This window comes from Tinamus guttatus, unplaced genomic scaffold (assembly GCF_059628265.1).
Source record: "Tinamus guttatus ecotype Peru unplaced genomic scaffold, ASM5962826v1 Tinamus_guttatus_pri_ptg000472l, whole genome shotgun sequence".
In the NCBI taxonomy this organism is placed as follows: Eukaryota; Metazoa; Chordata; class Aves; order Tinamiformes; family Tinamidae; genus Tinamus; species Tinamus guttatus.
In genome coordinates, this window is record NW_028289006.1 from 1156502 (window position 1) to 1179493 (window position 22992).

The 22992-nt window shown below is 47.7% G+C and overlaps 2 protein-coding genes across 2 annotated transcripts; both read right to left on the minus strand.

Moving 5' to 3' along the window:
• Positions 1-1351: 1351 nt before the first annotated feature.
• LOC148592981 (cytochrome P450 2D17-like) lies at positions 1352-10467 on the minus strand. Its single transcript, XM_088532825.1, has 9 exons — positions 10218-10467; positions 8288-8459; positions 7434-7586; positions 6605-6765; positions 6293-6466; positions 4271-4412; positions 3109-3296; positions 2083-2224; positions 1352-1578 (listed from the first exon to the last, which is right to left on the minus strand). The coding sequence occupies exons 1-9, from the start codon at positions 10428-10430 to the stop codon at positions 1400-1402; spliced, it is 1524 nt and encodes a 507-aa protein (XP_088388951.1). The 5' UTR covers positions 10431-10467; the 3' UTR covers positions 1352-1399.
• A 2321-nt stretch (positions 10468-12788) lies between these two features.
• Positions 12789-21888, minus strand: LOC148592982 (cytochrome P450 2D17-like). Its single transcript, XM_088532826.1, has 9 exons — positions 21639-21888; positions 19674-19845; positions 18820-18972; positions 17989-18149; positions 17684-17857; positions 15819-15960; positions 14551-14738; positions 13520-13661; positions 12789-13015 (listed from the first exon to the last, which is right to left on the minus strand). The coding sequence occupies exons 1-9, from the start codon at positions 21849-21851 to the stop codon at positions 12837-12839; spliced, it is 1524 nt and encodes a 507-aa protein (XP_088388952.1). The 5' UTR covers positions 21852-21888; the 3' UTR covers positions 12789-12836.
• Positions 21889-22992: the final 1104 nt, after the last annotated feature.

The window sequence follows — 22992 nt, forward strand, 5'->3', positions numbered from 1 at the left end:
CGAGGAGGTCTCTGAAGAGGCTAAAGTTGGCCCTCCTGAAGTCCATCGTCGCAAGGCTACTTACAGCCCTGCCTCCTCCTCGTTGAATCCTGAACTCCACCAGCTCATGGTCACTGCAGCCGAGGCTACCCCCCACCTTAACATCTCCTACTAGGCCCTCCCTGTTTGATAGCACGAGGTCCAGTAGCCCACCTCTCCTCGTCGGCTTCTCCACAACCTGCGTCAAAAAGTTATCGTCGACGCTCTGCAGGAACCTCCAGGACTGCTTATGCCTGGCTGTGTTGTCCTCCCAGTTGATGTCGGGGTAGTTGAAGTCCCCCATGAGAACCAGGGCCTGTGACCGTGAGGCAACATCCAGCTGCCTATAGAAGGCCTCATCAACCTCCTCGTCTTGGTCAGGTGGCCTGTAGCAGACACCCACCACAGTGTCTCCCACATTAGCCTGCCCTCTAATCCTTACCCACAAACTCTCAACTCGCTCATCCTCCACTCCCAGGTTGAGCTCCATGCATTCCAGTTGCTCTCTCACATAAAGAGCAACTCCACCACCTCGCCTTCCCAGCCTGTCCTTCCTAAAGAGCACATAGCCTTCCATGGCAGCGCTCCAGTCGTGCGAGCTATCCCACCACGTCTCTGTGATTCCGATGAGATCATGACGCTGGGACCGCACACAGATCTCCAGTTCATCCTGCTTATTCCCCATGCTTCGCGCATTGGTATACAGGCATTTCAGGGAAGAAACAGAGGCCACAGGTTTCCCAGGAGGGGCGAAAGAGGACACTCCGGGATCATTTCCTATCCTCACTTCCCTACTACCATACTCCCGGATGGGGGCAGGGAGAAAGATTTTTCAGATCACTTTTATTCTTTTGAATTATTTATTCGATCAACAGCATAAATGTGGATTTCCTGCTGAAGTTACAATTATACCAAAAGTTACTAAAAAGTATTTGTGTTAATTCAGTAGCCGTCTTAGCTTCTACCATTAACTATTAAAAAGATGCATGCAAATGTGAGCAGATACTGGAGCACTGTGACGCTGCCTATGAACTCTTGTGCTACAGTCATTTCAATCACGGGGTTAAAATTTAGTCCCCACAAATCTAAATATAAACCAGTCTGATCTCCTTAACACCTTGCAAGACATTTGAGCAGAAGTATTGCAGGAAGAATGAGAAAGCTACCTGTGAAGCCTACAGCAAAATTGGTTCAAACAGCCCTTTGCGAGTACCAAAGGTGCTGCCCAAGAGCTCACTTCACTTGACACTGGAAAAGGTTTAAAGAAAAATCAGATAGGAGATAATAAATCTAAAGAGTGGGAGTGAGCTATTTCTGCAGCCAATGACAAAGCCCAGCCCAACTGCAGCTCTCTCTCTGGGGTAAGGAGAGCAGCGCACACTTATCTTGGGAGAGCTCGAATTTGGTAGGGTTGTGGGAAGCATGTGAGGGAAAAGTAACGGTCCTCCCGTGGCTTGGGCTGATCCTCCGGGAGTACAAAGGTGAATTTCTGTAGGAGAGTGGTGAAGAAAATAAAGAGCTCCATCCTTGCCAGCTGTTCCCCCAGACAGATGCGACGACCTGCAAGAAAGGGAGTAGAAATGGTCTGTGCAAGAGGCCGTTAAACCACTCAAATCTTTGTGGGAGAAGCAACCCCTGTGTGGAGTGAACCAGAGGATCAGTGTATTTTGTTCCGGGCAGCGGGAAGGGGGAAGGTAAGTGCTGTGCAAACCCCATGCAAAGGGTGTGGATGGGTGTGTGCAGCCAGCCAGCTTGGGACAGACCCACTGGGTGTGCATTCGATTGTACAATAAGTTAGGTTGGAAGAGCCCTCCCCGCAGGTCATTTACCCTCTGCTCAAGGATGGGCCAGACTCAAAGTTAGATGTAGCTTCAAAACCTGTGAAAGCTGCACAGGTTTTGGCCAGAGAGCTTGGAAAGGTGGAGAACCGAGCCCCTCCAGCCTGTTACAAGGTTTTCCTGAGACGGTGCCTGGAAAAGGCTTCCCACTTTCCGGAGGTAGATCATCCCTCCTGGTCTGTACTCGGCTTCCTCTTGGGCAGCTAGATCCTCCCCTTACATTTACCTGCTGAGAAAGGCATGAAAGCGTCTCGCTTCACAAACTGCCCGTTCTCATCCAGGAAGTGCTCGGGGTAAAACTGGTGTGGCTTCTCCCAGACCGCCTCATCCTTCAGCACGGAAGACAAGTTGGTGATGATTGTCGTCCCCTGCGCTCCCGCACAAGAGGAAACAGTTTAGGTGAGAACAGCAGGATTATCGTGGCACAACAGGTTGGTGGTGGTCTCTCTCCCCTAACAGCAGCCATCATTAGGGACCTCAGAATGAGGCACACAACTCCTCTCCCACCTCTAATTTAAAACATAAATACAGCAGGGCACTTTCCCAGCCCTGTCCGGTGCCTGTCCAGTGTTCTGCAGCATTAGAACTCCTGTAGCGGCATCCTGACAAAGAACATGCAACGCAAAGGCCAAATCCATGATCACGTTGTGGAAATGGCCTCCACACTTCAGGTCCTCCTGGGTTGGCTTTATAGCAGGAGAGAAGCAGCCAACTGCTGGGCTTCAAAGCCCAAACATCAAATGGGCTGTGAAAAATTGCAAATCTTTCCTGTTTTGCATGTCAGTATTTTAAACTACAGGAGTTAATGCAAGGTGAGAAAAATTTACCAGGCTTTGCTGCGAATGCTACCTGGACTGAAGTGTATCGCTTACTGCCTGTCACAGTGGTAGTGGATTGAATGTGCCAGTGGCATCTGAATAACTCCAGAGGTTTTAACTGCTACCATGTGGGGAAAGTCTCCCCACGCTGTGTGCCTCCACAGAGCCCTCCAGGCTCCTTTCCCTTCCCCTTACAACAGAGCAGTGCAAGTCACAGCTCACGTAGAGTAAAGCAAACCTTTGTGCTGAGCTGCAGCTACACTTGTTGGCTTCCACAAAACTGGCAGAAACCTAGAGCACCGCTGTGGCCATCTCCCTGGTGGTGATACGACTCTCGTGACAGAGAGTCGTGTGGCCCCTGCCTTAGCCCAATAACCTGAGCCTGGCACCTGCACAGGGAAAGGCTGCTGCTTTGCCTGTGTGTCCACAGTCACCTTGGGAATGAAGTAGCCTTGAAACTCGATGTCCCGGTACATCATATGAGGGATTCCAACAGGAAGAACATCTCCATAACGTTGTACTTCATGGATCACAGCATTGGTGTAGGGCATGTTCACTTGGTCCTCCATTCTGGGCAATCTCTCTCTGCCAATCACTTTATCAATCTCTGCTTGGACTTTTTCTGAGAAGACATTTTATGCTGAAGATGATGCAATGTCTTTCAAGATATTCAGCTTTTACCTTTGTCTACACTTTCTGGAGCAGGCATTCTCCCTCTTTAGTTAGGCAATTCCTTCCACAGTGAGGAGCTAAACTTGACTGGAGTCTTTGGATTTATTTTACATTTGATTATATTACAGCAATATTTGGCCACATTTCTTTTTGTTTTTAGAACATTTCAGCTGTACCAGTATGAACTGTTGGATCAGTTCCCCGTGGAAGTGTCAGTGCTGCTGACAGATACTGGCATCACTTACATCTAGCAGATAGAGACAAATGCTTTGTTCCTATCTGGACAAAGTATTGCGTCATCTAACTTGTGGGATACTCCCCTGATGCTCCAGATCTGCTTTTTAGTTGCTAACCTCTCATCTCATAGGCAGATTTGGTGATTTGGTTTGGTTTCGTCTTGCTTTTTGTTTGTTTGTTTTCTTCCCTGTTTAAAGCAGGGTAACTAAGGAATCAAAACTCCCTTAGATGATAAACTCAGAAGGGCTGGTGCAAGCTGTAGGAAGTCTGGTAGCATGCACTATTGGGCGAGAGCAGAACAAGCAGTTACAGAGAAGAGCAGGAACCAAAGGGAAATGGACTGATATTTCAGTTCTGCACAGCAGTCTATAAAACTATTATTTGTGCCCAGTCTTTAAGAAAGATCTTAAGAAAGATGGCCATGAGGGGTCTCTAAGTAGTCTTGAGACCTACTAAGAAGAGAGGAGAGCATGAACTTTCTTTTCCAACTCCACAGTCTTTTTACCCAAGGTTCCTTCTTTCTCACTGCCAGAAGAGCTACATTTGGGTACTATCTCTCTTGGTTTCTTCTAGACCAACAAACAGCAAAGCTATTTCTTAGTGCAAAGATGGAGAGATGTTCAGTCTGCTTAGAGAAGGACAGGGGTTGACAGGACAAGCCATACCTCTAACTGTGCTCTCACTTACTCTGTATTTCTGGGTGGAGAAGCATGTACAGAAATGCCCATCGGAGGGTGGTGGAGGTGGTCTCAGAACCAGCTCCAAACAAATCAAATGTCACCATGCGAAGGTTGTTATAATTGAAACCATTCTCCTCGGCTGCCTTACCCTGAGTGAAGCAAAACAAAATAAACTGTGATTTGACCACTGGGAGAAAACAGCATCATTCTATAGAAGTAGTGATACATTTTTGCTGACCAAAGAATGTATTAAATGGCCAAGTGGAGTTTGACAGAGGCAACTGTCTGTATATGACCATGGTACGTCAGTGATCCTGTCACCTCATGCATTTGAAGGTCATCATTTACCTCCCACACCCATGGGAGAAATGAACATTATGCCTGTTTTCAGGTCCAAACTGAACATCTTGTGCTCTCGATTCAGCGAGTTGGCTGTTGCCACTTCCCAGAACAACCTCCTCCAGAGGAGGGGGAGCAGAACTATACAGCTTTGATCAGATCAGAAAACCCATGCAGAGCAGGCTGCATTCATGTGGCAAACGCAAAATTAACTGTATTTTGAGGGGGTTCTCTATAGCTATGTATTACTGCTTGTCTCTGCTCTAGCCCTAGTATTTTCTTAGAACTGGGGGGGAAAAAAAGAAAAAAAAAAAGGCAGGGTATCACTGCTGCCTATTAAGCCTTCAACACCATTTTGATTAAAACTGGTATCTCATCCACATGCTAATTGATTTCAAATTTGTCAGCATATGAGATATGACAAGCTCCGTGCATGAGTTGTTCTGCTTTTCTTTTGTAATCCTTTTTATGCTTTTCTTTCCTAGGGACTAGCTTCTGTTAAATTATTCTACATATTTTGATGCTGTCTTAATATGTAGAGCAGTTTAAAAAAGTATTTTAAGACTCAACAGTTACTCAAATAAGACATTTCTAGGAAGGGAGCTATGAGGCTGATCTGACCAAAGTTGGCCCCATAGTAGGATTTTAATGACTGGCTCATCAGGAGATCTTAGTGAACAGAAGAGATATGTGACAAGAGGGAAGGCGTTCAGGCTCAAATCTCTTAGACAAAGACATTTCTGCCACCCTGGAATAGTCCATCTTAGTGCAGAGCAACATAGCTAAGGTGCACACGGGAGGTAGCTGACACCCCACAGCACTGCAGGATTTGTTCTGCAGGAAGGGGTCTGTCCTGAGGACTCAGTTGCCAGAAGCAATCCTCAGACAGAATTTACTGTTATTGTTCATCTGGCACTTAAAATTTAGTGAATCCATTTACAGAAGCATGTGGTGGCTGGATGGGCTGATACTCATGCCTTACATTTTATACTGACCTTATGCCTAGCTGAATCAAAGGAGAGACTCCTTTTAATACTGGTGGAGTTGAGATTTAGGCCTTCATCGCATTTGTAGAAGGGCAGTGGAATGAACTAACTATTTATCAAGGGGTTCAAAGACAAACAGCTCTTAGCTGGTGCCATCTTTCCAAGTCATAGGTTGATTTAAAGGCAGGATGCTGGCCAGGCGGTGGTACCAAAAATCTAGTCTGTTGCTGCTGTTTTCTAAATGATTTTGAGCTGTCACATCATTAAGGCTCTGATGAACACAAAATTTTGCATGTCGACTTGTCAGCCAGAGCAGACTTGGAAATAGTAGTAAAATCTCACTTGTTGTCTTTTAAATGCCTTATAAATGGTGTTTGACTCTTCTGTATTCCAACATGAGATCAGTTAAAAGTTTAAAAACTTGTTGCTGACAGACTGTAAGGGAGGAGGGGAATCCTGAGCAATCGAGTTAAACCTGAGGTAGAAAATGGGCACTAACATCGTGTGATCTCTGAAGACAATAAAGGAAGGCATGTTGTGAAAAAAGAAGTCAACATCATTTGAGATACAAAGTCAAATTAAGTAAATAGGATATTAGTTGGCAAGAGGTGTCTTGAGAGCTTCATGAGGAAAGTCAGCTTCCATCAAGAAGCTTAAAAAAGGGGGACTAACTTTGGACCCTGAGGTTTCGTTTTTTTCCCTACCTTATCCATTTCCTTTAAAAATGCATCAGTGAAATCTCGGGTATAAGCAGGGTTCCAGGTCTCCATATGCTTATGTACAAGAACGTCTAAGAAGTCCATGAACTCCTTTTGCCCTCGAAAGGCTCTTTTGTTCACTCCGGGGATGCGCAGCAGAACAGGTACCACGTTAAGAAGCTGGGATGCCAGGAACAGAGACAGGACATTATGTGACAGTAGTCAAAAGAAAAAGCAAAGAAAATACTCTAAATACTTACAATACTCTAAAGGAACAAAGGGTGGCTTTTTACAGACAAAATTACATTATTGGGTTACCGTAGTCAGGAATCCAGCTTCTTCTTTTAGGAAGTTTTCAAACAAACGTATCATCTCCTTGAATGTCTTGTCTCCGTAGTTGAAACGGTCTCCGTAGACAGTGGTGCAGATCACGTTGCAGACCGCAATGTTTACAAGAAAACGCAGATCAAAAGGGCGACCTAAAAATGAAAATGGAGACCAAGCAAAGAGGCTCAGCAGCATTAAGCTATTGATGGTAGCTCAACTGTCAGCGTAAGAGAATGCACAAATGATTTCTTCATGTGTGCATGAGGAAAAGCCCCCAAACTGTGCGAGTGCAAATGCACCACCCTGCGAAGAGACAATCTCCTCATCTCCTGCTAGAATTTGGGTGATCATGATGTAAAGGAGAAACTCTCAAAGTAAAACTAAAGGTTGCGGCCTCGTGTTGTCTCACACCAGGTACCACATTGCTTTGTGCCTAAAGGTCAAGCGCTGCACTGCAAAAAGTGGACACTTCACTTCTCTCAAGTGTGAGAATACTGCTGCGTTGGTCTGAGCTTCATAAAGGTAATAGGTACTGAATTCTGGAAATAATGGTGTTTGACCTCTCCTGGGACTGCTGTTACCTTTATGACTGTTTACTTCCTGTCTCAAACTGATTGCTGTTACATACAGTAGCCTCCCTAGCAATTGCTGCTGCTCACAGAGCAGCAATTATTACATATACTGACTTGAAACTGCTCGCATTTAGAAAGAGCACTGCATGTGAATGGGAATAGCTGTATTCTTACTTTTCTTCCTGCATCGTTCTATTGCCTTTTTCTATTGTTTAGACCAACTTCCCCGTCCTTCTGATGTGACAAACCTTCTTCAGAACTGATTGCAGAGCACAGAAATCCTGCCTCCTCGATCACTCGATTCTCCAGGGATTTCTTGCCCATCCCAAAATTCCTCAAGGTAGAAAGCGTGAATTTCCTTATCTCCTTCCAGACATGCCCGTATCTTGCCAAAACAACCCCTGGAATGATGAGCAGGAAATGTGAGGAGCGTGGATGTGTACACCATGCAAAGTCCACCACAGAATAGCCAACACGAGTTTGTGTGGACGGATGGAAGGGTCTAATGTTGTGCAGCTGATTTGTACAGCAACTCAAAGCACTTGTTATTGCACTTTCTAACACATGTGCATGGTTCACAGAGATGCAGAGAAAACTGTGGGAGCAACGAGTGTTGCAAAGAAGAAAGGAAGGTCACATAATTTCCCCAAACTGTTTGGAACTGGGTCCTCAGCTTGTGTGAACTGGAGTAGCAGTTTGTGCCAGTGCACAGAACCAGAGAGAGGGATCTGGGCAGGCTGATGGATGTTAGTCTCTTTGTGTTGGAGGAACATGATTTTTGTGCTGCTGCTGAAATGTACCTAGTGTGGCAGCGTAAGCACCAGCCTCTGGGCAGTGGGATCTCCCAGCTCCAGTTCTGGCTAGTCAAGTCCTCACAGCACAGAGGAGCTGGTACAGGAAGCCACTCACTAGAACTGGGAGTAGAGAGGGGGAGATTTTTCATTTAGTCTGGTTTTGGTAGTACAGCAGCAGAGCAGCAGAGTGTACCAAGAGAATGACCAGAGGGACAGGAGATGGAGGCAGTGGACTAGCAAAATCTTCCATCCACACGACCCTCCCCATGCTAGCTCTAGCAGGGAACGTCCATTTCCAGAGGACTTGCCTTCAGATTTCCTTCCATAGCCCAAGTGCTCATACATGGGGAAGTATGGCCTGTCCGCAAAGTCCTCCGAGTTGTTGACCAGGGCTTCCTTTACTGTTTTATACCCATTCAGCACTACCACGTTGGTCCAGCAGTTCTGGAGACAAAAAACGTTCCCAAACTTCTTCCGAAGCTGCCGAGACAAAGAAGCGCTCACTGAAAATAAGCATTTTTGCTAGATGGTGAAACCAAAAAAAAAAAAAAATCTAGAATCATCATATCCTTTCTTAAGGCCTTTAAAATTTAGTAACTGGAAAGTGCTTTCGTTAGGAAACCTTCAGTTGACACTTGATGGGAAACTCTCTGAGGGCAGCAGCTCAGAGCAGTGCCAGACTCCAGCTGAAGCAGGAATCAACGCAGTGTCAGCTGAAAAAGTTCAGAATACAGCGATGTTGGTGACACTATTGCCAAGCGCAAATACTTTTTTGTCTGAATTTTGTCTGAAAACAGCATGTTATTCCCTAATCCTTATATTTATTTTGGGCTGAAGGACTCTGCAAGATTTGAGACACTCAGTCTGTTCTGGTAGAAGGAAACATCGACAATCAAGTAAGAAGTGATTTGTTTTATACATCTTTGCTTCCAAAGATCTGTCCAGAGGCCAGATCTCAAAAAGAGAGTAGGCAGAGGTAGTTTCATGCTGGAGTTTTAGGGCAAGAAATATGTATAGCTAACAAAATAGGTAACTGGCATGCACCCAAACATGTTACATGATCTGTGACAGATGAAATGTTGACAGAAGGGGCAGGTAAGCAGAGAAGCCAGTCAGCTGCACTCTCAGGCTGAGGCTTGTCAGGAGCCGAGTTCCGTGCAGGCAGACAAGCCCTTCGGACTTCTGACCCTAGGATGATGGGTCAAAGCTTCACTGCTACTCACTACTACATCAAGTGCTCAGGAGTCTGTTGTTGGGAGCCTGCAGTGATAGGAATGCCCCCCACACTTTACTGTCTCTGATTTATTTTTCTTTTTATATATACACATATATAAAAGCCTTCATTTCCATCCTGCAAGAAATGCAAGGAAATGACTGAAATGGAGTTGGAAAGGAAATTAGTACTTCCCTGCCACTAAAAGTACATCATAAAAAGCAATTTCTGGTCAAGACTGCAGCTAGCCTGACCCTGATTTGATATGATTTGAAATGGTAATACTTTTGGACTATATGTAAGCAAATAATACAAAGCTCTACTTAGTTTCTCCATTCAGCAAATTTTGGATGGCAGCTGAAGAGTGCTGACCTAAAAAGAGGCCTCTGGAGTTTGTAAACTGAAGCACTAAAACCAACAAAAACAAACCAAACACCACGTGTTTTAGCTGCTGCAAACTGTGCTGCTGCTCTTTTAATTTGAGAAGAGATCAATCCTGACTCTGAGGAGGAGCGCTGCAGAGATTTCGTGCATTGCTGCCGGGACAGATGGCAGAGGTGGATCCCCTGTTCTGAGACCGCAGGGGTGCTGAGACAATCCACAGGGAACTGCCCTTCCTGCAGCCACCTCCCAAGCCCACAGCTCTTTGCTCCCTCACCCTTGTTTGACCACCTCTGTGTGCCCTTGCCCCCGCCCACCTGCTGATTCGAGACAACATCCCCCACTGCAGGGGCAACGCAGGGTCTCTCACTGAGCCCCCCCAGCTGTTAGAAGACGGTAGCCGGCCAGTTTGCCCTGTGCTTATCTGTTTGCGTGTTCTGTCCTGGAGGTTGGAGAGGTCATTGCCCTTTGCTTTTGTGCAAAGGTGAGAGTTCCCACCTCTGATCCGATCATTCCAGGGCATCCCCATCCCAGTCCTGCCGTCATGAGAGGGGCTCCTCATCGTGGATTGTTCCCCAAGAGCCCCAGGCACACGCAGCCCTCGCAGGGTGCCAGCACCATTGCGGCTGGGCAGTGAAGCTCACCTGCTCGAAGGAGAGGTGCGGGTTGCGGAAATCAACGTGCAGCATGGTCCCAATGAAGGGCAGGGAGTTTGGGCCCGGCGGGTAGCGGCTCCACTTCTTCCGGCGCTTCATGAAATCAAGAAGCAAAGTGAAGACTGCGACAAAGACTCCCAGGACGGAGATGCTGTTCCAGCAGGCCGCCAGCTGGGACCCCAGCCACAGAAGCAATGCCATTTCTCAGCCTGCCTGCTCCTTGCTCTGCCTTTTCTGACCCAGGACTGGTGCCTGCCTCTCTGTTTCTCCTCTGCCTCCTTCACCTTTCTTTCACTCCTTTCCTGCACTAACTGTCTTCTTTTTCCTGCTTTCTCTCTCTTGCCCACTCTGTTTTTCCTCTGCCTTTCTGCTCCCTCCTTCTTGTGTTTGCTGGCCTGTGAATATGGGATTCGGCTTAAAGCCCAGTCTCCTCCTCTTGCTCAGGTCAGTCCTGGGGGAGTGGTGATGAGGATCCCTCCTCCTCCCCTTCTTCTTCCACCACTAAAGTCAGACCTTACAAATTGTTTTGCCTTTACTGTGGAAGCGGCTCCTGCAGCGGTGCCCTCCATGGGGCACAGCTGGGCGAAGTCCAGTTGTTTGAGATAAGAGGGGGCCCTCCATGGGGCACTGCTGGGTGCGGTCCCGTTGTTTGAGACAAGAAGGGCCCCTCCACGCGCCCCGGGGAAGCGGTACCGGCCTCCTGCACCGGCCCTTCAAGAAGCCAACGGCGGCGGGGCGGCTGTTACGACCTTGAGCTCGCGCGCCTTCCCGCGCGCTGCGCCCTCGCGCCGCTCGCTCCCTGGCTGCCCCTCACCGGCGTTGGGCACCTCGCGGTACCAGGCCCGGTACAGCTCCCGCACGCGCCGCCGCGCCTCGCCCAGGTCGCGGCTGAAGATGGGCTTCGCGACCGCGGCGCCCCTGCCGGCCACCGCCATCTTGGCCGCCGCCACCTCTGCCCCGCCGCCGGCGGGCGGGGTGCGCCGGGACGCCGGCCTCTCATTGGACCGCGGCGCTGCCACTCCGCGCCTTCGGGGCGGGGCGAGCACCTTCCTTAGCAAATAGCAGCTGCCCGAGGGCCTCCCACGTGGTGCAGCGCCGCGGGCGGAGGGCGGGGCAGAGTCGTTACGGTTCCGCCTCCGCGCCTCGGCCGCCGCGGTGGCTGCTGGGACGTTCCCCAACGGCCGCCCGGTGGCGCGGGCGCCATTTCGTAATGGTCCGTCTCGGTGACGGCGTTGGCGGCGTTCGCTCCGGGCAAGGCCTGGCGTTTTTTCTGCTCGAAAAAATACTGTCCTTTGCTCTTCTTCAGCACTAGACTCGTTGACCTATTGTTTGGTCCCTTTTATTTTAACCATGTTTGTCCCAAGCCATTCTCTTAAGATCCCCACAGAGTTGAGCCAAGTTTTCCTTAGCTTAGGTTTTCTTTTTCTCATCAACGAACTTTTTTTTTTTTTTGGACTGAAGCACCTGAAAATTAGATGTTTGAGGCCATTGACTAGGGAACTGCACATGTAGTAGCCAGGTTCTTGGCTTTAGGCAGAGGATGAACCCTTCCTCCAAAGTGCTGCTGTTCAACATTCACCTGGGCAGAGTGTCTTTCACTCATTGAGCCTGTGTTTACACATAAAAATGACATTACCTGCTCTAGATAGACCCCGCCTGTGTTTACACACAAAAATGACAATCCTTGCTCTAGATAGACCCATGCTATTTATTCAATGGCATGATTGCTGATTTTTTTTTTCTGGCTACATGACTTCCTGCTGGTAAATTCATAAACATTCAGTTCAGGGTCCCTGAACCAACCAAACAACGCTAAAAGGACTAAAACTCTGTTCTGTCTGTAAGCAGCAAACTGTCAAATGATTATTAGAGGCAGATACACATCAGAACTATGAGAAAATCATAAGGATGGGGGCGGGGAGAAAGATTTTTCAGATCACTTTTATTCTTTTGAATTATTTTTTCGATCAACAGCATAAATGTGGATTTCCTGCTGAAGTTACAATTGTACCAAAAGTTACTAAAAAGTATTTGTGTTAATTCAGTAGCCGTCTTAGCTTCTACCATTAACTATTAAAAAGATGCATGCAAATGTGAGCAGATACTGGAGCACTGTGACGCTGCCTATGAACTCTTGTGCTACAGTCATTTCAATCACGGGGTTAAAATTTAGTCCCCACAAATCTAAATATAAACAAGTCTGATCTCCTTAACACCTTGCAAGACATTTGAGCAGAAGTATTGCAGGAAGAATGAGAAAGCTACCTGTGAAGCCTACAGCAAAATTGGTTCAAACAGCCCTTTGCGAGTACCAAAGGTGCTGCCCAAGAGCTCACTTCACGTGACACTGGAAAAGCTTTCAAGAACAATCAGATAGGAGATAGTAAATCTAAAGAGTGGGATTTCTCTTTAAAAATGTTTGTAGAAAATGTGTTGTTATTTCACAAATTCCCTGCCTCTGTGGCTGCAAGGATATTGATATTTTATGGATGCTTTCCAGTGTGTAATCTTTCATTAGCTCTGCACTCAGTGAGCTGTTTCTGCAGCCAATGACAAAGCCCAGCCCAACTGCAGCTCTCTCTCTGGGGTAAGGAGAGCAGCGCACACTTATCTTGGGAGAGCTCGAATTTGGTAGGGTTGTGGGAAGCATGTGAGGGAAAAGTAACGGTCCTCCCGTGGCTTGGGCTGATCCTCCGGGAGTACAAAGGTGAATTTCTGTAGGAGAGTGGTGAAGAAAATAAAGAGCTCCATCCTTGCCAGCTGTTCCCCCAGACAGATGCGACGACCTGCAAGAAAGGGAGTAGAAATGGTCTGTGCAAGAGGCCGTTAAACCACTCAAATCTTTGTGGGAGAAGCAACCCCTGTGTGGAGTGAACCAGAGGATCAGTGTATTTTGTTCCGGGCAGCGGGAAGGGGGAAGGTAAGTGCTGTGCAAACCCCATGCAAAGGGTGTGGATGGGTGTGTGCAGCCAGCCAGCTTGGGACAGACCCACTGGGTGTGCATTCGATTGTACAATAAGTTAGGTTGGAAGAGCCCTCCCCGCAGGTCATTTACCCTCTGCTCAAGGATGGGCCAGACTCAAAGTTAGATGTAGCTTCAAAACCTGTGAAAGCTGCACAGGTTTTGGCCAGAGAGCTTGGAAAGGTGGAGAACCGAGCCCCTCCAGCCTGTTACAAGGTTTTCCTGAGACGGTGCCTGGAAAAGGCTTCCCACTTTCCGGAGGTAGATCATCCCTCCTGGTCTGTACTCGGCTTCCTCTTGGGCAGCTAGATCCTCCCCTTACATTTACCTGCTGAGAAAGGCATGAAAGCGTCTCGCTTCACAAACTGCCCGTTCTCATCCAGGAAGTGCTCGGGGTAAAACTGGTGTGGCTTCTCCCAGACCGCCTCATCCTTCAGCACGGAAGACAAGTTGGTGATGATTGTCGTCCCCTGCGCTCCCGCACAAGAGGAAACAGTTTAGGTGAGAACAGCAGGATTATCGTGGCACAACAGGTTGGTGGTGGTCTCTCTCCCCTAACAGCAGCCATCATTAGGGACCTCAGAATGAGGCACACAACTCCTCTCCCACCTCTAATTTAAAACATAAATACAGCAGGGCACTTTCCCAGCCCTGTCCGGTGCCTGTCCAGTGTTCTGCAGCATTAGAACTCCTGTAGCGGCATCCTGACAAAGAACATGCAACGCAAAGGCCAAATCCATGATCACGTTGTGGAAATGGCCTCCACACTTCAGGTCCTCCTGGGTTGGCTTTATAGCAGGAGAGAAGCAGCCAACTGCTGGGCTTCAAAGCCCAAACATCAAATGGGCTGTGAAAAATGGCAAATCTTTCCTGTTTTGCATGTCAGTATTTTAAACTACAGGAGTTAATGCAAGGTGGGAAAAATTTACCAGGCTTTCATTGCTGCCAATGCTGCCTGGACAGAAGTGTATCGCTTACTGCCTGTCACAGTGGTAGTGCATTGAATGTGCCAGTGGCATCTGAATAACTCCAGAGGTTTTAACTGCTACCATGTGGGGAAAGTCTCCCCACGCTGTGTGCCTCCATAGGGCCCTCCAGGCTCCTTTCCCTTCAGCCCTTAGAACAGAGCAGTGCAAGTGATAGCTCACGTAGAGTAAAGCAAACCTTTGTGCTGAGCTGCAGCTACACTTGTTGCCTTCTCACAAAACTGGCAGAAACCTAGAGCACCGCTGTGGCCATCTCCCTGGTGGTGACACGGCTCTCGTGACAGAGTCATGTAGGCCCTGCCTTGGCCCAATAACCTGAGCCTGGCACCTGCACAGGGAAAGGCTGCTGCTTTGCCTGTGTGTCCACAGTCACCTTGGGAATGAAGTAGCCTTGAAACTCGATGTCCCGGTACGTCATATGAGGGAGTCCAACAGGAAGAACATCTCCATAACGTTGTACTTCATGGATCACAGCATTGGTGTAGGGCATGTTCACTTGGTCCTCCATTCTGGGCGATCTCTCTCTGCCAATCACTTTATCAATCTCTGCTTGGACTTTTTCTGAGAAGACATTTTATGCTGAAGATGATGCAATGTCTTTCAAGATATTCAGCTTTTACCTTTGTCTACACTTTCTGGAGCAGGCATTCTCCCTCTTTAGTTAGGCAATTCCTTCCACAGTGAGGAGCTAAACTTGACTGGAGCCTTTGGATTTATTTTACATTTGATTACATTACAGCAATATTCGGCCGCATTTCTTTTTTTTTTTTAGAACATTTCTGCTGTACCAGTATGAACTGTTGGATCAGTTCCCTGGTGGAAGTGTCAGTGTTGCTGACAGATACTGGCATCACTTGGATCTAGCAGATAGAGACAAATGCTTTGTTCCTATCTGGACAAAGTATTGCGTCATCTAACTTGTGGGATACTCCCCTGATGCTCCAGATCTGCTTTTTAATTGTTAACCTCTCATCTCATAGGCAGATTTGGTTTGGTTTCATCTTGCTTTTTGTTTGTTTGTTTTCTTCCCTGTTTAAAGCAGGGTAACTAAGGAATCAAAACTCCCTTAGATGATAAACTCAGAAGGGCTGGTGCAAAGCTGTAGGAAGCCTGGTAGCATGCACTATTGGGCGAGAGCAGAACAAGCAGTTACAGAGAAGAGCAGGAACCAAAGGGAAATGCACTGATAATTTCAGTTCTGCACAGCAGTCTATAAAACTATTCGTTGTGCCCAGTCTTTAAGAAAGATGTTGTCCCTACACACCCTCCCTTAACTCCTGCTCTTTATGGCTCCAGGTGTACTTGGTCACGCAGCATTAGAGAATTAAAACAGATTAGTATCTCTTCCAAATAATGTAAGGAGGCTACTGTGGCCATGAGGGGTCCCTAAGTAGTCTTGGGACCTACTAAGGAGAGAGGAGAGCATGAACTTTCTTTTCCAACTCCACAGTCTTTTTACCCAAGGTTCCTTCTTTCTCACTGCCAGAAGAGCTACATTTGGGTACTATCTCTCTTGGTTTATTCTAGACCAACAAACACCAAAGCTGTTTCCTAGTGCAAAGATGGAGAGGTGTTCAGTCTGCTTAGAGAAGGACAGGGGATGACAGGACAAGCCATACCTCTAACTGTGCTCTCACTTACTCTGTATTTCTGGGTGGAGAAGCAGGTACAGAAATGCCCATCGGAGGGTGGTGGAGGTGGTCTCAGAACCAGCTCCAAACAAGTCAAATGTCACCAAACGAAGATTGTTATAGTTGAAACCATTCTCCTCGGCCGCCTTACCCTGAGTGAAGCAAAACAAAATAAAGTGTGATTGGACCAAAGATACACACTGGGAGAAAAGAGCATCATTCTAGAGAGGTACCGATACATTTTTGCTGATCAAGTATGTATTCATTGGCCAAGTGGAGTTCGACAGAGGCAACTGTCTGTATATGACCATGGTACTTCAGTTACCCTGTCACCTCATGCATTTGAAGGTCATCATTTACCTCCCACACCCATGGGAGAAATGAACATTATGCCTGTTTTCAGGTCCAAACTGAACATCTTGTGCTCTCGATTCAGCGAGTTGGCTGTTGCCACTTCCCAGAACAACCTCCTCCAGAGGAGGGGGAGCAGAACTATTCAGCTTTGATCAGATCAGAAAACCCATGCAGAGGAGGCTGCATTCATGTGGCAAACGCAAAATTAACTGTATTTTGAGGGGCTTCTCTATAGCTATGAATTACTGCTTGTCTCTGCTCTAGCCCTAGTATTTTCTTAGAACTGGGGGGGAAGAAAAAAAAAAAAAAGCAGTCAGGGTATCACTGCTGCCAATTAAGCCTTCAACACCATTTTGATTAAAACTGGTATCTCATCCAAATGCTAATTGATTTCAAATTTGTCAGCATATGAGATACGACCAACTCCCTGCATGAGTTGTTCTGCTTTTCTTTGTAATCCTTTTTATGCTTTTCTTTCCTAGGGACTAGCTTCTGTTAAATTATTCTGCATATTTTGATGCTGTCTTAATATGTAGAGCAGTTTAAAAAGGTATTTTAATACTCAACAGTTATTCAAATAAGACATTTCTAGGAAGGGAGCTATGAGGCTGATCTGACCAAAGTTGGCCCCATAGTAGGATTTAATGACTGGCTCAGCAGGAAGGGAACGGAAGGGAAGGGGTCTGTCCTGAGGACTCAGCTGGCAGAAGCAATCCTCAGACAGAATTTACTGTTATTGTTCATCTGGCACTTGAAATTTAGTGAATCCATTTACAGAAGCATGTGGTGGCTGGATGGGCTGATACTCATGCCTTACATTTTATACTGACCTTATGCCTAGCTGAATCAAAGGAGAGACTCCTTTTAATACTGGTGGAGTTGAGATTTAGGCCTTCATCGCATTTGTAGAAGGGCAGTGGAATGAACTAACTATTTATCAAGGGGTTCAAAGGCAAACAGCTCTTAGCTGGCACCATCTTTCCAAGTCAGAGGCTGATTTAAAGGCAGGATGCTGGCCAGGTGGTGGTACCAAAAATCTAATCTGTTGTTGCTTTTTCTAAATGATTTTGAGCTGTCACATCATTAAGACTCCAATGAACACAAAATATTGCATGTCGACTTGTCATTCAGAGCAGACTTGGAAATATTAGTAAAATCTCACTTGTTGTCTTTTAAATGCCTTATAAATGGTGTTTGACTCTTCTGTATTCCAACATGAGATCAGTTAAAAGTTTAAACACTTGTTGCTGACAGACTGTAAGGGAGGAGGGGAATCCTGAGCAATCGAGTTAAATCTGAGGTAGAAATTGGCACTAACATTGTGTGATCTCTGAAGACAATAAAGGAAGGCACGTTGTGAAAAAAAAGTCAACATCATTTGAGATACAAAGTCAAAGGAAATAAACAGGATATTAGTTGGCAAGAGGTGTCTTGAGAGCTTCATGAGGAAAGTCAGCTTCCATCAAGAAGCTTAAAAAAGTGGAATTAACTTTGGACCCTGAGGTTCCATTTTTTCCCTACCTTATCCATTTCCTTTAAAAATGCATCAGTGAAATCTCGGGTATAAGCAGGATTCCAGGTCTCCATATGCTTATGTACAAGAACGTCTAAGAAGTCCATTAACTCCTTTTGCCCTCGAAAGGCTCTTTTGTTCACTCCAGGGATTCGCAACAGAACAGGTACCACGTTAAGAAGCTGGGATGCCAGAACCAGAAGGAGAGACAGGACATTATGTGACATTAGTCAAAAGAAAAAACAATGAAAACACAATACTCTAAAGGAACAAAGGGTGGCTTTTTACAGACAAAATTGCATTATTGGGTTACCGTAGTCAGGAATCCACCTTCTTCTTTTAGGAAGTTTTCAAACAAACGTATCATCTCCTTGAATGTCTTGTCTCCGTAGTTGAAACGGTCTCCGTAGACAGTGGTGCAGATCACGTTGCAGACCGCATTGTTTACAAGAAAACGCAGATCAAAAGGGCGACCTAAAAATGAAAATGGAGACCAAGCAAAGAGGCTCAGCAGCATTAAGCTATTGATGGTAGCTCAACTGTCAGTGTAAGAGAATGCACAAATGATTTCTTCATGTGTGCATGAGGAAAAGCCCCCAAACTGTGCGAGTGCAAATGCACCACCCTGCGAAGAGACAATCTTCTCATATCCTGCTAGAATTTGGGTGATCATGATGTAAAGGAGAAACTCTCAAAGTAAAACTAAAAGTTGCAGCCTCGTGCTGTCTCACACCAGGTACCACATATCTTTGTGCCTAAATGTCAAGTGCTGCACTGCAAAAAGTGGACGCTTCACTTCTCTCAAGTGTGAGAATACTGCTGCGTTGGTCTGAGCTTCATAAAGGTAATAGGTAATGAATTCTGGAAATAATGGTGTTTGACCTCTCCTGGGACTGCTGTTACCTTTATGACTGTTTACTTCCTGTCTCAAACTGATTGGTGTTACATACAGTAGCCTCCCTAGCAATTGCTGCTGCTCACAGAGCAGCAATTATTACATATACTGACTTGAAACTGCTCGCATTTAGAAAGAGAACACTGCATGTGAATGGGAATAGCTGTATTCTTACTTTTCTTCCTGCATCGTTCTATTGCCTTTTTCTATTGTTTAGACCAACTTCCCCGTCCTTCTGATGTGACAAACCTTCTTCAGAACTGATTGCAGAGCACAGAAATCCTGCCTCCTCGATCACTCGATTCTCCAGGGATTTCTTGCCCATCCCAAAATTCCTCAAGGTAGAAAGCGTGAATTTCCGTTGCTCCTTCCAGACATGCCCGTATCTTGCCAAAACAACCCCTGGAATGATGAGCAGGAAATGTGAGGAGCGTGGATGTGTACACCATGCAAAGTCCACTACAGAATAGCCAACACGAGTTTGTGTGGACGGATGGAAGGGTCTGATCTTGTGCAGCTCATTTGTACAGCAATTCAAGGCACTTGTTATTGCACTTTCTAACACATGTACATGGTTCACAGAGATGGAGAGGAAAATGTGGGAGCAACAATGTTGCAAAGAAGAAAAGAATGTCACATAATTTCCCCAAACTCTTTGGAATTGCATCCTCAGCTTGTGTGAACTGGAGTAGCAGTTTGTGCCAGTGCACAGAACCAGAAAGAGGGATCTGGGCAGGCTGATGGATGTTAGTCTCTTTGTCTATGGAGGAACCTGATTTTTGTGCTGCTGCTGAAATGTACCTAGTGTGGCAGTGTAAGCACCAGCCTCTGGGCAGTGGGATCTCCCAGCTCCAGTTCTGGCTAGTCAAGTCCTCACAGCACAGAGGAGCTGGTACAGGAAGCCACTCACTAGAACTGGGAGTAGAGAGGGGGAGATTTTTCATTTAGTCTGGTTTTGTCACTACAGCAGCAGAGCAGCAGAGTGTACCAAGAGAATGACCAGAGGGACAGGAGATGGAGGCAGTGGACTAGCAAAATCTTCCATCCACACGACCCTCCCCATGCTAGTTCTAGCAGGGAACGTCCATTTCCAGAGGACTTGCCTTGAGATTTCCTTCCATAGCCCAAGTGCTCATACATGGGCAAGTATGGCCTGTCCGCAAAGTCCTCCGAGTTGTTGACCAGGGCTTCCTTTACTGTTTTATACCCATTCAGCACTACCACGTTGGTCCAGCAGTTCTGGAGACAAAAGACGTTCCCAAACTTCTTCCGAAGCTGCCGAGACAAAGAAGCGCTCACTGAAAATAAGCATTTTTGCTAGATGGTGAAACCAAAAAAAAAAAAAAATCCTAGAATCATCATATCCTTTCTTAAGGCCTTTAAAATTTAGTAACTGCAAGTGCTTTCGTTAGGAAACCTTCAGTTGACACTTGATGGGAAACTCTCTGAGGGCAGCAGCTCAGAGCAGTGCCAGACTCCAGCTGAAGCAGGAATCAACGCAGTGTCAGCTGAAAAAAGTTCAGAATACAGCGATGTTGGTGACACTATTGCCAAGCGCAAATACTTGGAATTTTGTCTGAAAACAGGAGGTCAGGCCCTCTTTTGAGATTTTTAAAGACTTCACGCTCAACAGCATGTCATTCCCTAATACTTATATTTATTTTGGGCTGAAGGACTCTGCAAGATTTGAGACACTCAGTCTGTTGTGGTAGAAGGAAACATCGACAATCAAGTAAGAAGTGATTTGTTTTATACATCTTTGCTTCCAAAGGTCTGTCCAGTGGCCAGATCTCAAAAAGACAGTAGGCAGAGGTACTTTCATGCTGGAGTTTTAGGGCAAGAAATATGTATAGCTAACAAAATAGGTAACTGGCGTGCACCCAAACATGTTACATGATCTGTGACAGATGAAATGTTGACAGAAGGGGCAGGTAAGCAGAGAAGCCAGTCAGCTGCACTCTCAGGCTGAGGCTTGTCAGGAGCCGAGTTCCCTGCAGGCAGACAAGCCCTTCGGACTTCTGACCCTAGGATGATGGGTCAAAGCTTCACTGCTACTCACTACTACATCAAGTGCTCAGGAGTCTGTTGTTGGGAGCCTGCAGTGATAGGAATGCCCCCCACACTTTACTGTCTCTGATCTCTTTTTCTTTTTATATATACACATATATAAAAGCCTTCATTTCCATACTTCAAGGAAATTACTGAAATGGAGTTGGAAAGGAAATTAGTACTTCCCTGCCACTAAAAGCACATCATTAAAAGCAAATTCTGGTCAAGATTGCAGCTAGCCTGGCCCTGATTTGATATGATTTGAAATGGTAATACTTTTGGACTATATGTAAGCAAATAATACAAAGCTCTACTTAGTTTCTCCATTCAGCAGATTTTGGATGGCAGCTGAAGAGTGCTGACCTAAAAAGAGGCCTCTGGAGTTTGTAAACTGAAGCACTAAAACAAACAAACAACAAACCAAACACCGCATGTGTTTTAGCTGCTGCAAACTGTGCTGCTGCTCTTTTAATTTGAGAAGAGATCAATCCTGACTCTGAGGAGGAGCGCTGCAGAGATTTCGTGCATTGCTGCTGGGACAGATGGCAGAGGTGGATCCCCTGTTCCGAGACCACAGGGGTGCTGAGGCAATCCACAGGGAACTGCCCTTCCTGCAGCCACCTCCCAAGCCCACAGCTCTTTGCTCCCTCACCCTTGTTTGATCACCTCTGTGTGCCCTTGCCCCCGCCCACCTGCTGATTCGAGACAACATCCCGCACTGCAGGGGCAACGCAGGGTCTCTCACTGAGCCCCCCCAGCTGTTAGAAGACGGTAGCCGGCCAGTTTGCCCTGTGCTTATCTGTTTGCGTGTTCTGTCCTGGAGGTTGGAGAGGCCATTGCCCTTTGCTTTTGTGCAAAGGTGAGAGTTCCCACCTCTGATCCGATCATTCCAGGGCATCCCCATGCCAGTCCTGCCGTCATGAGAGGGGCTCCTCATCGTGGATTGTTCTCCAAGAGCCCCAGGCACACGCAGCCCTCGCAGGGTGCCAGCACCATTGCGGCTGGGCAGTGAAGCTCACCTGCTCGAAGGAGAGGTGCGGGTTGCGGAAATCAACGTGCAGCATGGTCCCAATGAAGGGCAGGGAGGTTGGGCCTGGCGGGTAGCGGCTCCACTTCTTCCGGCGCTTCATGAAATCAAGAAGCAAAGTGAAGACTGCGACAAAGACTCCCAGGACGGAGATGCTGTTCCAGCAGGCCGCCAGCTGGGACCCCAGCCACAGAAGCAATGCCATTTCTCAGCCTGCCTGCTCCTTGCTCTGCCTTTTCTGACCCAGGACTGGTGCCTGCCTCTCTGTTTCTCCTCTGCCTCCTTCACCTTTCTTTCACTCCTTTCCTGCACTAACTGTCTTCTTTTTCCTGCTTTCTCTCTCTTGCCCACTCTGTTTTTCCTCTGCCTTTCTGCTCCCTCCTTCTTGTGTTTGCTGGCCTGTGAATATGGGATTCGGCTTAAAGCCCAGTCTCCTCCTCTTGCTCAGGTCAGTCCTGGGGGAGTGGTGATGAGGATCCCTCCTCCTCCCCTTCTTCTTCCACCACTAAAGTCAGACCTTACAAATTGTTTTGCCTTTACTGTGGAAGCGGCTCCTGCAGCGGTGCCCTCCATGGGGCACAGCTGGGCGAAGTCCAGTTGTTTGAGATAAGAGGGGGCCCTCCATGGGGCACTGCTGGGTGCGGTCCCGTTGTTTGAGACAAGAAGGGCCCCTCCACGCGCCCCGGGGAAGCGGTACCGGCCTCCTGCACCGGCCCTTCAAGAAGCCAACGGCGGCGGGGCGGCTGTTACGACCTTGAGCTCGCGCGCCTTCCCGCGCGCTGCGCCCTCGCGCCGCTCGCTCCCTGGCTGCCCCTCACCGGCGTTGGGCACCTCGCGGTACCAGGCCCGGTACAGCTCCCGCACGCGCCGCCGCGCCTCGCCCAGGTCGCGGCTGAAGATGGGCTTCGCGACCGCGGCGCCCCTGCCGGCCACCGCCATCTTGGCCGCCGCCACCTCTGCCCCGCCGCCGGCGGGCGGGGTGCGCCGGGACGCCGGCCTCTCATTGGGCCGCGGCGCTGCCACTCCGCGTCTTCGGGGCGGGGCGAGCACCTTCCTTAGCAAATAGCAGCTGCCCGAGGGCCTCCCACGTGGTGCAGCGCCGCGGGCGGAGGGCGGGGCAGAGTCGTTACGGTTCCCCCTCCGCGCCTCTGCCGCCGCGGTGGCTGCTGGGACGTTCCTCAACGGCCGCCCGGTGGCGCGGGCGCCATTTCGTAATGGTCCGTCTCGGTGACGGCGTTGGCGGCGTTCGCTCCGGGCAAGGCCTGGCGTTTTTTCTGCTCGAAAAAATACTGTCCTTTGCTCTTCTTCAGCACTAGACCCCTTGACCTGTTGTTTGGTTGCTTTTA